Source organism: Acartia tonsa, chromosome 9, assembly GCF_053477335.1.
Source record: "Acartia tonsa isolate MP-2025a chromosome 9, ASM5347733v1, whole genome shotgun sequence".
In the NCBI taxonomy this organism is placed as follows: domain Eukaryota; kingdom Metazoa; phylum Arthropoda; class Copepoda; order Calanoida; family Acartiidae; genus Acartia; species Acartia tonsa.
In genome coordinates this window covers 44,266,278-44,283,020 of record NC_137268.1, presented here as the reverse complement: position 1 = coordinate 44,283,020, position 16,743 = coordinate 44,266,278, and the positions used below count along the sequence as shown (strand labels likewise).

The window sequence follows — 16,743 nt, the reverse complement described above, 5'->3', positions numbered from 1 at the left end:
CTTCTATGATTTTTTTGCCCTCAAAAAGTTGCAAAAAATTTGCAAAAAAAAAATTTCAAAATAGGCCATGTTCAACCTAAAATTGTGAAAAAATGGTAAGTCCTATTGACCCGCGGGTTTTTGTAAAATGAAAGATATGGCATTGATTTATCGTTTGCAATTGGAGGCGTTGTTCTAACTTGATTTTTTCATAATTTTTTTTTTCGTCTCAAAAATATGGTCTATTCCGGTCACTTTTTTTACTTTTTTTTTATTACTGTATTTATAAATTTATAATACCCTAACTTTTTTTTCAGGTGATCTGGAAGCATGAACAACCTCAATGCATGACAAAGGCTTTAACCTTCCCTTGCCTGTTGTTAGATGTACATTATTAGTCATTTTACTGCTTGTATTATGTCATGTTTTGTTGCCTAAGCTTTTCAAATTGTAAAGACATTTAAAATTTTTCAGACACATTTTTATAGTAATGGGAAGAGTATATCACCCAAAGGAACGCCTTAAATATTTGCCTGAAGATGTATCAGCTGCATTGGCTCATGTAAGAAGGGGTATGTCTAATAGAAAGACCGCTAGAAGATTTTAAATTCCATATGAAACTCTTACATCTTTTTCGTATAAGAGGGTGTTCGCGATTTTTGCGCGGTTTGGATTTTTTATGTCAAATCGGCTAGGATTAAGCTAGAAAGGTGTTTAAGGTGTCTATAGAAAGCTCTTTGCATGTCCTAACAAAAACTCCCCAGGATATGGGTTCTATCTCCAAGATTTAGAGTACATATTCAAAATTTTGCATTTTCAAAATTCCTGTTGCATAAAATGTGTTGAAATATTAGAGTTAGACCCCATATCATTTCGAGTTAATTGTCAGGCATGTAATTTTGCATCTTTAGACACCTTAACCACCCTTGTAGGTCAATCCTAGCCAATTTGAGACAAGAAAAATTGTATCAAAAACTGCTGTCAAAACTGGCAGGATTTTTAAAATTAAAATTTTTTTTGGAAAAAATCACTTTTTTCAAGAAATTCCAAGACCTGCGAATCAGAAATTGCCTCTAATTTATGTATAAAGCTTAAAAAAACCTAATCATATAATAAAAAGTATGATTTTTTTTTAAAAGTTTGCATGAAAAAAATTGATGTTTTTTTTTGCGATTTTACCGACTTTTTTAAAATGGGGAAAATGTTGTCAAAAAATTGTCTGATCTGCATGCGACTAGTACTGTTAGAAAGCTAATGACCTCAGCTTTCTACTCATAGTTTAAAATTAAAAAAAAAATACTTTAAGGGGGTGTTCCACCCCCCCCAAAGTCAACTGACCGAAATAGCCCCACCGGTGGGGCTATTCCGGTATAGGCCAACCGCCGCCCTTTAAACCGATTTTTGACCGACTTCTAGTTGCGAGATCTTAATGGGACCAAGACAGGCTTCTTCGTTATTGCCATATCGTTCATTTGCACTCTTAAAAACCGGAAAAAGTTTTTGGGAAGTATGTTTTTTTTTAAGTTGAAGAAAAAAATTGACCGGAATTACCCCGCGTTACCCTAGCCAATTGTATTTTTTGTTCTGGCAACACTATCGTCTTCCCTTTTTTACCCCCTCTTTACCCCCTCTATACCCCCTTCCCATTTTTATACTCAATTGAAGAGTTAAGACGTTGCCTGTACAATATAATATGATATTTTCATATAATTCCTTTTATTGTAGTTTATATACTATATTGTAAACTTTTTTTTTCAATTTTGCTTACAATGGATTTGTAATATTTTTCTGATTCTAAAGGTATATATGAACCCATATTTTTTTACTTGTGAAATGATAAAATTGAGTTCAAAGTTTTTATTCTCGTGGGTTTAAAAAAATCGATTTTTTCAATAATTACCTGACAGAATTGAAAAAGTAAGGTGTCAAATTAAAGATCTTACTATTTTTGTTCATAATGGCCATTTTCTTTCTTTTTTTTGTTGCATTTTAGTACCTTAAAATCGACTTAATTTTTTTTTTTTAAACTTAAATTACTTAAAAAATAAGAGGTCTACAAAAAAACCGATTGCATATCTGAATTCTATGAAAAATTTTACATCTACTACTAACTAAAAGGACCGGCTAGCTATAAAAAAAAAAGTTGATACAACTTCTTTATAAATAAACAGTTTTTACTTATTGAATAAGTATTATTTTTCAATATTGAAAAGAAATTAAATAATAATATTTTAAGGTTTCAGTTTTTAATTTAGAAAAATGTGCTCTTAAAAAAATAGAACAGGATAGAAAAAGATTTTAATATTAATACGAGACAAATCTATTTTTGTTCTTTGTTTCAGATGGTATAAATTTTTCTATCCTATTTTATTATATTCTTAGTAGCAAAGCTACTCTATAATTCTCTTGTTTGTCCGTCGGTCATTCAGTCTGTAACACTATGGGGGATTGTGATTTTCTCGGCTTTTATTGAAGATAAATAGTGGAAATTTATATTGAAGATTCCAATTACATATGTCTATACTTTGTTTTGTCCGCTTGTCTGTTAATTATGCTTCGGAGGATATAAACCTTATTTTTTTTTTATAAATTTGGTGATTTTCTTTGAGTTTTTGCATATTTTCTCTCTTTCCTTCTTATAACAACTAAACATCAGCTTTATAACTCACTTTGTCTGCTTGTACATTCCATGATTTTTGTGATTCACTAATAATTTAATGGATGTTGTTTCAAAATTTTAGGGTCGAACGAACAAACTGGTTGATGGCTGTTACAGTTTTTGGCAGGGCGGAATATTTCCACTAATTCATGTCACACTAGAAAAATCACAAAGGTACCTACTAAATTAATAAAAAAAAACTGAGATTAAAGGAGGATGTGAATAAGAATGGTCTGGGCAGGGGGGGGGGGGTTTACTCGAGAACCCTTTGACCAAAATTGAGCTACTATAGGGCCAGAGTTACTTTTAAAATTATCGGTAAACGCCGCTCCCGCCGTTTTCCGCCGCCGCCAAAAAAAATTTGTATTGCATTTCTCGTCGAATTAGGCAATTTGGAATCATTTGAGACCATGTTTATACCATTACCAGAGAAGCACTGAATTTAAGATATACCTTGATAAACGAGAATTTGAAAAAAATTACAAAGTCCCCCCCGCAGGGTTGCTGGTAAGGGAAATTTTTTTTGAAAAAAATATCATGGTCTCAAATGATTCCAAATTGCCTAGGTAATTCGGCGAGAAATGCAATAACAATTTTTTTGGCGACGGCGAGAGCGGCGGTCACCGATAATTTTAAAAGTAACTTTGGCCCTATACTAGCTTATATCTGAAGTTAGCTCAATTTTGGTCAAAGGGTTCTCCTCGAGTAAAGAAAAGACCATTCTCATTTAATTTATGTTGCAAATCACTAACTTTTTGAGATATTGTCAAATAAAAAAAGTTCGGTCAGGTCAATGTTAAAATTCTTTATCGCAATCATATCTATCCAATGCCTAATATATTCTACTAAGACATATAAAAAGATCACTATTTAAGTACTATACTATATATTTTATTGGTCATTCTTTGTTGTTATGTGTATTTTGTTGTATAAAAAGTTTGAAGTTCTATTAACTAGTAAATGCTATCTAAAGTTGTATTTATGACAAAAAAGTTTTTGCCATATATAACATGCAACGAAGTTGTAAATAAAAATAAAAAATTCATTTTTTAAGGAAAATCCCTTGTCAAATCTTTTAATTTTAATCAATAACTTTATATTATGCACTACTAGGTACGTTATTTAAAATAGGAAAAACTTACAGTTCACTATTTTTTTTAAATGCACTTTGTGAAACTATCAGCAATTTGTTCCCTTTTTTAAGAGCAATTTTTTTTTGGAGTCAATTGTAAGCAGTTAATTCCTTTTACTTTGATTTATTAGTTTTAATTTTAAAAAAATTACAATGTGAAGCTGTCCTAAAGCTTGGGATTTTTTGTCAAGTAATATTTTGTCCAAAACAGTGTTCCAGTGGGGATAATTTTTCCCCACTAAAAAAATCATTTTGGAACATTATAATTAGTGGAGCAAAAGTTTTTAAGAATCAATATTACCAAATTTCTTATTTGCCCCACTGATTATAATGTTCCAAAATGATTTTAGTGGAGCACCCACCTCAGGTAGTTGTCTGGGTTATACAAAATCTATATTATATTTATTATTTTAGTTACTTGCTACCTGAGTATGAGTGGTTGTTTAGTAGCCAAGGTTTACAAGAATATCTTCTTATATGCTGCCAAGATACAAGGTAACTAAACTAGCAATGTTTAGTAGCTAAGGTTTATAAGAATATCTTCTTATATGCTGCCAAGATGCAAGGTAACAACACTAGCAATGTTTAGTAGCCAAGGTTTACAAGAATATCTTCTTATATGCTGCCAAGAGAAGGCTAGCTTTAAGCGGAAGAAAATATATTAACCTTGAAAATTAAATGGAAGATTAATTTGTTTTTGTTTGATTTAATCTGTTGTGTAAATAATAAATAATACCTTTAGTAATAAAGTTGCTCTATGAGTTTATTGTGATTATAATGATGAAATGTATTCAAGTTGTGAAAAATATCACATTAACCAAAAGGATACCAACAAACCCTTTGATTGCACAACCTTTTTCTGGAAGTCCTAATTGTGCATGGTAACGCTTATGCCGTAGCAAAAACCACTCCTTTGCAACACTTTAATCAAAAAATAAAACCTCAACTTAATTTCCTATTGTCTTTGCGAGAGAAAAAAACAAAACAAAAAAATATCATAATTAACTGCAAAGTAATATTTATTTTCTTAAATTAAATTATTTTCCACTTTTCCAACACTAATTTAATGAGCTGAAATATTTCAGGGGAGGCCTGATAGACAAACCTGGGAAGCATCGTGATTTCTACCATACCTGCTATACACTCAGGAAAAACATTACACATATGATATGTACAGCTTAACACAACACTATATTCGCCTCTTTTATTTTTTACTAATTTTTATACTTTTAAAAAAGACATAAAGTTTTTAGTACTCTTTCAAATAAATTCTTTTTTTAATGCTTTCTCATCATAATTTGACCCATCAATTTAGTATTTTAGTCTTTAAATTTACAGCGTTGCAGAGCCGTTGGATTTTAGTACGGCTCCGGCTCCGACCTAAAATCAAGAAAAACTCGACATATTTTTTTCCCCACGTCTATTTTTAAACTTTTGAAGGTTTTAAAAGTTCAATTTTTGATATAAATGGACTTGAAAAAACTAATAGGGGCTTTTGCACTTGACAAAACAGAGTTACCAAATTATAATTTATAAAAAATCTCTTTATCTAGTCCGGAGCCAGAGCCGTTTTTTAACGAAAATTACGGCTCCAGCAAAATATGGCGGCTCCCGGTTCCGCAACACTGCTTTAAAAAGTGAGAGAAAAAAATTGGAGAGGGATCATTTTTTTTAGAGATAGTTTCTCTTGGGAGGGTAGTGGTACCATCCCCCAAAATAGTTACAAATTATCCCAAGACCTTTGGGAAGCTATATTGTAAAGGAGAACCATATCAGTACGAACAGACTAACAGATAGACGAAAAATTGACAGACTCCCTGTTACTTTTATATAAAAGGATAACAAGGACCCATTCAGGGTTGCTCTATTGGGCACTTTGAGCGATAACGGGCGGCCGATAAGGGTTTTGGGCACCCTTTTGGGCAAATGTCGTTAAAAGCATATTTTTACTTACAAGAAACACACTTATAGGTCCATTTATATAGTAATGTGGGGGGGGGGGTTTGACACTTTCGCGTAATCCGTGATTATTAGGATAGGTATTGATGTGAGACTATAGGTTATTTGGGATAAAAGTTTACTTTTGGGTAGTACTTCACGTATATTTAACCATTTTTTGATAACCCCACCCCTAGCCCCCCAGGGCTCAAACCCCCCCTAAAAATGAACCTAACCTTTATTTTCTCAGAAACCATTTGACCAATAGAGATGATTTCTTAAATTTAAGCTTTTATGCTTATAAACTAACTTTTAGTTGAGAAGTCACATTTTTAGCCATGTGAATCAGTGTATCAGGCTTTTTATGTTTGATGATCTTTAATGTTTTTCACATTTTTCATGCAAGGCTTCTTTTAGAACTGTTGAGCTTACTATGGCCTCCTTTTTATTTGATTCTTTATTTTTAGTTAATATCAAACTTATGCATCAAGTGGTGTGGGGCAGAAGTAAGAATTTTAAAAACATCTTTTCATAAATTTGTGAATAACATTAGATTAAGTAGGTAGGTATTTATTCATGTATCTATTTTATATGTTGAAGACTATTTCACTAATTAACCTTTCTTGGTTTCAAATTTTAGATATTTGTCTGATTGGGAGAAAAAACAGGGTGCACTGTTTTATATTACACTAGTCCCCAAAGTTTTATTTTTCTGGTGGATTAGTCTTATATTCACTAAAATCAGCCTGTTATGTATTACCTTGTAGATTTTTTTCTGTTAACTTTGCGGATTTTTCATCACTAGATCATTAAATGGTCAGTAGTAGGCTGCCTAATACTTTTTATTTTGCTAGGATAGCTCAAATATTAAGGGAGTAATAAGTGTTTCAAAAAAAACAGTTTACGTGGGACACCCTGTATATACATAACGGTTTTTTATTGGTTTGCTTAACAACTTTTGCGACTTACGATGAGTTTTGATTAATTTGTTCATTAAAATGAGTTTACAAACGTTACAACCACTAATTGTAATATACAGAAGGCGTAATTTTGTATATGATCATTGGGGATGTACATCAATTTATGGTCCATTGTCTTATCCCTTAAGATCCCTGGCTGCTTACTGTCCCCTCGGAGTGACCAGGGAAAAGGGAATGTGATTCTGACAAACAATTCTAAAGGAAAATTTCCCCACAACCCCCTTCCCCTTATCCTCCCCCCCTTCTTACCCACCCCTCTTCAGTTACATGAAGAAAAAAAACAAAATATACTTCCACCATATTAACAAAGGTTTCGTTTTTTTTTGTAGAATTAATAATTAGAATAGCTAGGCCTTTGAGTGACAAAGTAGATTAAATCTCGAGTTTCAGATACTTGACAGTAGTAATAATTTTGTTTAATATAGACAGTTTTATTAAGGAGGAAAGGGACAATGAAATATTCGTACTACCCCCTAAAGTTTAAAAACTCGCTCTACTATTTGTACGCTTTAAAGTGTCGGGTAGTAATATTTAAATCTTGATCGAGTTGTACAAAAGTAAGAATTAAAAATGAATATTTCTTGATAATTTATATCATTAACATAACATCAATCCTAATACATAAAGAAGTTAGCTTTTTGGTCTAAAGCGAAATATCTTGCTAACCACTGAACCGATATGGTTCTTCTTTATAGGGTAGCTTCTCATAGATCCTGGGAAGGTTTATAACTAATTTGGGGGTCAGTATTGCCACCATCCTTAGAAAAAAAATGCCCCCCTCCACACCAATGGCCTTGTCACCCTAGAGGCCTCCAGGGGCGTAGTAGCTAATATATCATAAAGTGTTATGTTAAAAAAAATGTAGTGGTCTGTCCATCTGTCAGCATTTTAGAACAAGAGAAGCACAGAAAACACATGTTTTCGGACATCACAGGTGGGTTTAGTATTATTTCAGTAGCGCAGCAACATTTGTAACTAAATCTAGCCCGTTCGTCTGTCACTAAGTACTACTATAATTGATTTATTATTTTTAATAATTTAAAGCTAATGAAGGCAGAATTTTGTAAGAATTTGGTGGAGAATTTGACTTATCTATTTTCTTCATTTCTTTCGGTAAGGTTAGGTTTGGTTAAGTTGGGTACAGGACAGCCCCGCAGGGTTAGGGAACTGCAAGTAAAAGCACCGCAAGGTTGGTTGCCCCTGCAGGGGTTAAGTGTAAGAAATAAAACTAATTATCCTCCTTTTATTCAAAAAATAGGGTAGGGGGTTATGAGTGCTCAAGTGGTAATTTGTGTGAAAACATTGGATATTATTTTTGAGAAAGTTATATAAACTGTATACCTACCTATTGATAAATAAAATTGTAACAAAAACTACGCATCAAATATTTATTATTTATCTTTTTAATATTTGGTTTTTTTCAGTAATGAATTGATAGAAACCCATCCAGTTTACAATATTTCTATAGACGCTGCAAACAGGTTATTTACTTTTTTATCATTTCAAAATAGCACGAAAATAAGGATTGCAACATGTATAAATACTAGGGATGGGCCGGATATCCGGCCATTTTCAATATCCGACCGGATATCCGGCTTATTTGTAATGCTGTATATCAGGCGTTGACCAGATAAGTATAAAACGATGAATAGACCAGAGGTGGATTCTTAAAAAAAATTTGCCCCACTAATTGCTTAGTGGGGCAAAATTGTTTTCGTGAAAAATCCACCAAAACCACATTAAAAATCTACAAAAATTAAACAAAACCATAGAAGGGTTATTAACATAAGATTTTATTTAATTTTTGTAGATTTTTTATGTGATTTTGGAGGATTTTTCACGAAAACAATTTTGCCCCACTAAGCGATTAGTGGGGCAATTTTTTTTAAAGAATCTACCTCAGATAAGTTTAAAACGATGAATAGACAAGCTGACAAATGTGAGTTATAGCGCAGGTGTTTAGTGGTCATAAAAAGGAAGAAACGGAAATGACAAAAAGAAAATAAGATATAAATAGAAAATCACAAAACCTTCAAATTTCAATACTAAACGTAGCATGGCAAACTAGCGGATCAAGTATACTTTAAAAATTATGTTGGTTTTATTTTGTTTCAGAGCCACGAGTTATTTCAACAGTTTGCCAGTTGTTAAGTTGTGAATGGGATCATTTGAAGACAATACCTGCCCCCCTTTTTTATGCAAAAGTATAGAAATAATATTTCTTTCATTTTATATGTACGTATAGGCCATAGGGCCAAGTTTTCTTCATATATAAAGTGATATTATTGATTTTAACTAATGTAAAAACAGTAAGATTAACATTTATTTAAGTTTACTGGATTTATTTACTTAGAAAGAGGTTAAGTAGGAAGTATAGGGATATTAACAAGTAGGGTTAAAACCTAAAATATGATTTTAATCCAACAATTAGTAGGTATTATTTTTTCTTTGTGATTCTATACAAGTTTTTATCCAGTGAAAATTAAAATATTCAGGGCCGTGTGATGAGATATTTTAAGATCCCTTAATTTTTGTATTAGGATCGAATAGTTAAAACTAATACCCTAATTCAAATTAATTTTCATTTGTTAATTTTGAAATAAAATTAAGAAATATTGTAATGAATAAAAATGCTAAAAAGCATAGAATACAATTCTTACGATCTCTTAATAAAATGTGATCTGTTAATTATTGCTAATTGCATCCCTCCATTTGTTCTGTACATAGGGTGGTAATTTTTTTAATATTCGTGTCAAAATTAATTAATTTTAGTAATACTTTTTATGTTGAATAGAAATTGGTTAAAAGTTCCAATTTATTCGTTTGCTCAATATCTTTAATTGGGTACTTTTATTGAGTTTTTAATCCTTAGTTCCAAACTAATGGTGTCCAAATATTTCAACCTATAATTTTCTACAAATCGAGTAATTTTGTTACATCCTTGGGATTCTTTGCTTATAATTTTTTTGTCATCCGTTGTTTTATCTCTTTAGATCCCTTAATTCCCTTGCCGCACACCCTTAATTCTCCGACATTCATAATTTTGACACAGAAAAAAATTGCCACCCTTCTTTAGTTTTATTTTGTTAAATGCTCACTCACTATAAAGTGACAGTCATAAAAGTTACTTAGTAAATACTCATTCCTTGATCTTTAATATCCATTCCTTTTTATGAACAGAACAGAAAGTTGCTGAAATATAGAATCAGTTTTATCCATTTTCTTTGGTCCTTTAGGGTTTTCTTTGATTTTTTTTGTCTTTATTGAATCTGTATCTAAAGTAGTTTCTGCTCTGTTGTAATATTATATTGTATTTGTTCTGTCCTATCAAAAATGTAAATAGATAAAAAAAACACCCTGCCCCCGATTGTAAAAAATTGTAAGCCACTGCGAGGGCCCATAAACTGTAAGGCTACCTCTTTTCCCAATATAACCTAAACTAACCCTACCCGACCCAAAGCAAAACTAACCAATTCTAAGGTACACCCTGTTTTTTAAAAGTGGCTCTCTAGATGAAACAAATAATTATAGACCAATCTCTTTGATTTCTCTTTTTGGTAAATTACTAGAAAAAATTGTATGTAATCATCTTAGTAGTTTTTTATTGTCTAATAACATAATAGACAAAAACCAGTTTGGATTTCAAAAAAATCACTCAACAATCCATCCCATGATTCATTTACTTAATAAAATCACTGAAGCTATTAATAATAAGGAGTTTACCATTGGAATATTTTGTGACTTAACCAAAGCATTTGACATGGTTCCAATAAGATTGTTAATAAATAAGCTAAGTAAAATAGGTATTAATGGAAACATTTTAACATGGTTCCAAAACTACTTGACTGAACGTCAACAATTTGTTCAAATAGGCCAAGACAAATCTTCCTTACTCATAGTTGATAGTGGTGTACCACAAGGAAGTATTTTAGGCCCTATATTATTCTTGATCTTCTTTAATGATCTTCCAAGATCAACTTTACTATCAATGTTATTATTCTGTGATGACACAACTATTCTTGCTTCAGGAAAAAATCTTAATGACCTTGTCAATTTTGTAAACACTGAACTTCGAAAAATTTCTCAATGGTTTCGGGCTAATGGAATGTCCTTACATCCTGTAAAAACTAAATTTACTATTTTCCACACCCAAGGACAAAATATTCCTTGGGATGATATCAACCTTGTTATAGATGAAAATGATCCTGATTGTACAAATTACAATGATGCTCTAGTAAAAAAACTTGATTATGTTAATAATTCTAGTGAAATTCCTGCCATTAAATTTCTTGGTATATACTTTGATCCAACTTTAAATTTTAAATATCACATTGATCAATTGAGTCTTAAGCTCTCCAAAGCATTGTTTATTCTTAGAAGATCAAAAAACATACTTGATAAAACATCTATGATTTCTCTATATCATTCACTATTTCATAGCCATCTTGTGTATGGAATTCTCATTTATTCTACTGCTGCCTCTGCCAACTTAACACCGATTATAACAAAGCAAAAAATGGCCATTAGATGTATCATGAACTCTAAGTATAATGCTCATACTGCGCCAATGTTTAAAATGCTAAATATTTTACCATTTGATTTGCTTGTTAAATATTTTCAATTGCAATTTATGCATAATTATAAAATGAATAATTTACCTAGATCCTTTTCAAACACTTGGGAAACTAATGCAGAATTCAATAATAATTATCAATTAAGAAACTACTTTGATTATAGAATTCCTAGATTTAGAACTGGGCTTCTAAAAAGATTGCCATACTGTAATTTTCCTATAATTTGGAATGATTTTGATTGCCATATTATCAAAAATTTGGCCAGTAAAATTCAATTTAAAAATAAACTTAAAGCACATCTTATTGAATCTATTAATATTGAATGTTCAAGACTACTATGCCCTGTTTGTCATCTAAACCTATAAAAATGTAAAAGATTTTTTTTTTTAATTTTTAATTTGTTTTTATATTTATTTCTTTTTCAGAAAGGTTTTCAGTACATAACTTTATTTTTCAATACACAATTCAAGTGTATAAAAAAGGGGGGAACTACAAAGCTGCACACGGGAAAACGGGACCTGATATAAATGTACATATGTACATCTTCTTGCTTCAGTAACCAAAGAAGTTTTTTTTCAACAGCTAGAGACAACACCGCTCACGCGACATCTTAGCTGCCAATGTAAATACAGAAGCAACACAAATATGAAATTATTTTATTATAAATATACCTATGCTTATTTTATCGTACATTATTTTATTGTCTTTTTTTATTATATTGGAAAATAAATCTACTACTACTACTACGAAAAAACTACCAATTCATAATAGGTTGACGCGGTGTTTTCTATGCTCGACTAGGCACTTTGAGAGAAACCATTAATAAATATCTATTTTCATCAAATTCCTTAAAATACAATTTTAAAAACAACATTCCTATTTTTCCCTTTATATACAAATAAATGATGAATGTACTTATGTAAAAAAAAATACAAAGGCAGAAAAAAATTCAGTATTTTTTATTGAAAAAAAATAACTGGTTTTCAGATATAAAGTAAAATGAAGTTTGGTGAATCAGATTTCGGGGATTTGCTGGCGTCAGCGGAACAGCTGACGGCTGAAATTGACTCTGGGGCCGGAGCTGACCTTCCAAGGTACCTGACCATCATTCTATCTATTTTTTTTCTATCTGAATTCTAAGGGAGGGAGTGCACACTGTCAGTTAAATTATTACATGTATACAATAACCTTTCTCTCCCCCCCCCCTCCCCTCCCATTTACCCCCCAAAGACTTTTAGCTACTAAAACTATTTGATGTTTCGGCGATAAGGGAAGATTGATTTAACGTACATAATACATTATCCAATCCCTGATTTTTTACATATTTTAAGGGATATTTTGGATAGAAAAATAAGCAAGAAATAAATTTGGCTTTTTGGGAAGGGAGAGGGCAAGGGCAGATAAGAAGATCTGCAGCCTTTTCTGTCAAACATTAAAATGAGATGAGTTATGCTTATTAATTATTCTTTCCCTTTATGTATATGTATATGTTAACCTTTAGAATATGGATAGTAAAAATACACCAAAACTCATAAGCATTTTGCTTTTGTTTGCAGGGTTGAAAGAAGCCTTCGACATATTTTGGACTCAGGACAATCTCTGTTGAAAACTTCTACCAGCAAGGGAAATCAAGATGCTAAGGTTAGTTATTCTATCGTACCTAAAGTTTCGGCTTCCAAACTTTGGGTACTTTTACTAGATCTTAATTAGTTGGTTCAAACTAACAGTTTTTAAACTAGTAGTATTATTTTACAGAAGGTTTATTTTGTTTTATCATCATATGGAAAGTTTCATAAAGTTATGGACCATTTTATCCCTTAAAATCCCTAATTATCACACAAGGCCAGGCCAATCCTTGTTTTTACCAGGATTTTGGCAACAAACTTGAGGAGATTTTAGAAACTCCTAGCGGAAATGGGTCAAAAGAAACCCGTCAACTAATTAAAATGGCTGAAACCCTGTCAATGAATAGATGGAATGAAATTAACATAATAATAAAAAGAATCAGTTTGACGTCTTTAAAACTAGATTTTAAAAAAATTACAACAAAAGATTACTATTTCATTTTTACCAAATAATCCAAAACATTTTTAGAGCATACAAAAAATAAGATATCAAAGATACCAGCTTGTTGTCTGATTGGTGTCTGAGGTTACACAAGATAGTTTAACATGGTACCCAATTCTGATTTGTCAGTGAGGAGAAGAAGGAATTAGATTTTCTAGAAGCAGGCGTAACTTGTTTAAATAGACTCTTAAGGTCTTTTAAACAAAGTTTGTGCAATCAAAGTGCAAGTAAGATTGCACAGCAATTGTACATATTATTGTCTTTTCAGGCGAGTATTCTACTGGGAAGTCAAGGAGTTGACCTTCCAGCGTTGTCGAGTAAAATTGAAAGTCTTCAGAATGCTGACATAATTCAACAGGTACAGTTTTTTGCCAGGATCTAAGTGTTTTATTCAGGAAGGAAGTGTACAATGGGCTGTTTATAACACTAGTCCCCAATTTTTTTATTTAAATCATGTTTTCTTATTCTTTGGCTCAACAACTTTGTGGACTGAAATTTGATATGTTGGTGCATCAAGATGAGTGTCCAAACGGTTCAACCACTAATTGTAATCTACAGAAGTGATAATTTTGTGGAGATACACATCAATTTATCGGCCATTGTCCTATCCCTTTAGATCCCCGGTTTAGCAGTATGTCGTTTTGTCTTTATTAAATTAGATATTTAAAACATACTTTAGTAACATACCTTTACATAAGGGAGGGGTTTTTAATGCAACCATCTCGTAATCAATGAGTAAATGGCACTTAGAATTCGAATTTCCATCTAAAATTTTGCATGAGTAATCCTTGGTAGTTCTATTTTCCCTAAATCGAACAAAAAGTAGGAAAAGTAACGGCTGGCGGCTCAGCCGTTTTGCCATTTTTTTGCTTTCTTTAGGGCAAATAAGTCACGAAACCTATCTCCACATAATACTCTTTGTCGCTCCAAAACGTAATCAAACGGTTCTAACCGGTAGCTGTTGTTACTAGAAATTTAAAAAGTGGTTATTGCTATCATTTAACACGAATTAAACCAAAAATAAGTTTTTCAAAAGTTGATTCCTGTGTAATTAATGCTGAATTTGCCCTGAAAATAGGGAAAAAACGGCTGAACAGCTGAGCCGCCAGCCGTTACTTTTTCAACTTTTTTTTCGATTTAGGAAAAATAGACCTACTAATGATTACTCATGCACAATTTCAGATGGAAATTCGAATTCTAAGTGTCATTTGCTTATTGATTACTAGATGGTTGCATTAACCCCCACCCCCTTATTTTCACACACCAAACAGAAACACTTAGTATACCTAAGTGAATTTAAAAGAAAAAAGGAATCGTTGGATGATACCAAAATTTTGCAGATAATACCTAACAATTCACTTAAAAACTAACTTAAAGCTTTCCTGTAGTGTAATATACAATATACATGTAAATTATCTATAACTATGAGAATATTATTTCCAGTATGGCTTCGAAACCGATTAACATCCGCTGGATAATAACTGGTTCTCAGCCATACTAAAAAAATCATGTATAGCATCGTATAACAGACATGAAATCATGAAATCAATACCAGATTTGTTAGCCAAGGCCTTCGGGGCTAACAAAAATTGTTTTAATCTTTAAAGTTTTCATTTAAATATCCACGGAAAGCTGTTTATACAACGATGCGATAAAAGAACTAGGTATTCCTTTTTGTATTCATATATTTTATTTTAGAGCGAAGCTACTCCTTGTACAGATATTGCTGGCTTCCTCAAAGCTGAAAGAGAAAATGCAATTCTAAATCTGTTGGAGGAAACAAAGAAAGATACTCAAGAGACTATGGAGAAGCTTCACTGGGAAGCAGTGTATAGGTAGGCATACCTTTTAACATTTCTTTTGGATTTTTTCATTTCCATGTAGGGGCAGATAAAAAGGTGGTCTTTACTTCGAAGCGTTGCCCCCAAAATCTGCTGAAATTACAAAATACTTAATTTATTCATTTGTTGGTTACTTGCTGATTGCTTTGGCGTTTATACACTTTTAAGCATAGAAAAAAAGTTCACTGCCCTACTTTTAGGTAAAAACTCTTCTTGGTGTCAAAGTGCCAACTCCTGTATGAATGAATAAGTCTGTTTCCATTAATTTTTTGGCAGTTTCCCTCAAATTGCTTAGTTGTGTACAAAAACCACCCTCCTCCCTTTTTGAAAAAAAATTAAAACAAGGGTGAACTGAAAGGGTATTTTTTCGCTGTATATTACTTAGGTTTGGTTAGGTTATATTTTGTACTCGAGGTAGCCTTGCAAGCGCATTGCTAGGCCACCCCGCAGGGGTTAGGCATTAGAAAACCCTGCCATTATTTTTGATTTTTAAAAAAAATATTGGAGGGGGTTTCTGTGCTCTATGGGCACTTAGAGAAAATGCACTCATTTTGCGGCCTTTTTTTCTTTAGAATCCTGGAACCGTTTCAAAATATGATTATGTATTTAAGTTGTTTTTTTCAAACATAAAAGAATATTGGCCTTATATTTCAAAAGAACTGAGTATAAAAGGCATTAGACTTCATGTTTTAGTAAGTAGCAAAGCTACTTTACAAGTCACCCAACTCAATTGTTAACGTACGTACAAGTACACTTCTTTGATACCCTCAACTCTACTTTTAACTTTGAAAAGGCAACTTGTTAATTTCTTTTTTAGTAGCGAAGCTACTCAATGGTTCACTTGGTCTGTCCATCAGTCTGTTCCGCTATGGGGAAAATTTGAATGTTTTTCTGTTATTTCAGATAGGCCGCTGTTTTTATTTTGGGTGAGGATAGCCCATTTAAAGAGCATCCAGTAAATAACTTACCTACTTTATCTGTGATCGTCGGTCTGTCGGTCAGGCTTCAAAACACAAATATATCTTATTATAAAGCCGGTTCGGGATTTTCTACTATTTAATAATAATCAAATAGGTATTCTTTTCTTTTTATATGACCATTGGACATCTGTAGCTCACGATGCCTATAAGTTCATCCATGATTGTTTGTGCTTCACTACCAATATATATTATCATCCTTGTTATTTTTCTCTCCGTTCCCCTTTTTCTCCTTTAATTTTTAAAAGCACCTTGAAGCCTCAAGGGGAACTAAAGGGGGGGGGGGGGGTGATGTCGCGACTTTCCCGCGTCACTTTAAGTTTTAAAAAGTAAATATAAAAAAGAATGTTTTTTTGGAGGGGGTAATTTTTATTAGGGTGATTTCTCTTGGGAGGGTAAAGATACCCTGCCCTAAAATAGTTCTAAACCTTCCCTGGACCTATAAGAAGCTTCACTGTAACCATATCGGTTCAGAGGATAGCATGTTCCTTCGCTACAGACAAAGCTTACTACTTTAATTCCATGCATTTATTTAATCTCCAAAAAGTTCGTTACAATAGGACGTTGTTGACCTTGTTTAATTTCTCCTAAAACCA

The 16,743-nt window shown here is 32.2% G+C and overlaps 2 protein-coding genes across 6 annotated transcripts in view; both read left to right on the top strand.

Annotated features, from left to right (window-relative positions):
- Positions 1–9,473, top strand: part of Fntb (Farnesyl transferase beta subunit) — a 135,508-nt gene extending 126,035 nt beyond the window's left edge. For 4 of the 5 annotated variants that reach the window (XM_080173049.1, XM_080173052.1, XM_080173050.1 and 1 more), the window contains exons 11-16: positions 2,721–2,812; positions 4,185–4,265; positions 4,856–4,918; positions 7,554–7,622; positions 8,113–8,169; positions 8,804–9,473. In XM_080173049.1, coding sequence (XP_080029175.1) covers positions 2,721–2,812; positions 4,185–4,265; positions 4,856–4,918; positions 7,554–7,622; positions 8,113–8,169; positions 8,804–8,846 — 405 coding nt within the window. In that variant the 3' untranslated portion in view covers positions 8,847–9,473. Of the gene's footprint in view, positions 1–2,720; positions 2,813–4,184; positions 4,337–4,855; positions 4,919–7,553; positions 7,623–8,112; positions 8,170–8,803 lie in introns of those variants that run through there. The other variant, XR_013882755.1, reaches the window with a different exon arrangement.
- Positions 9,474–12,216: 2,743 nt separating this feature from the next.
- The window catches only part of LOC145329034 (nuclear pore complex protein Nup93-like), a 34,118-nt gene continuing 29,591 nt past the window's right edge, over positions 12,217–16,743 (top strand). The window contains exons 1-4 of the mRNA XM_080173047.1: positions 12,217–12,356; positions 12,819–12,903; positions 13,598–13,687; positions 15,028–15,164. Coding sequence (XP_080029173.1) covers positions 12,262–12,356; positions 12,819–12,903; positions 13,598–13,687; positions 15,028–15,164 — 407 coding nt within the window. The 5' untranslated portion in view covers positions 12,217–12,261. The remainder of the gene's footprint in view (positions 12,357–12,818; positions 12,904–13,597; positions 13,688–15,027; positions 15,165–16,743) is intronic.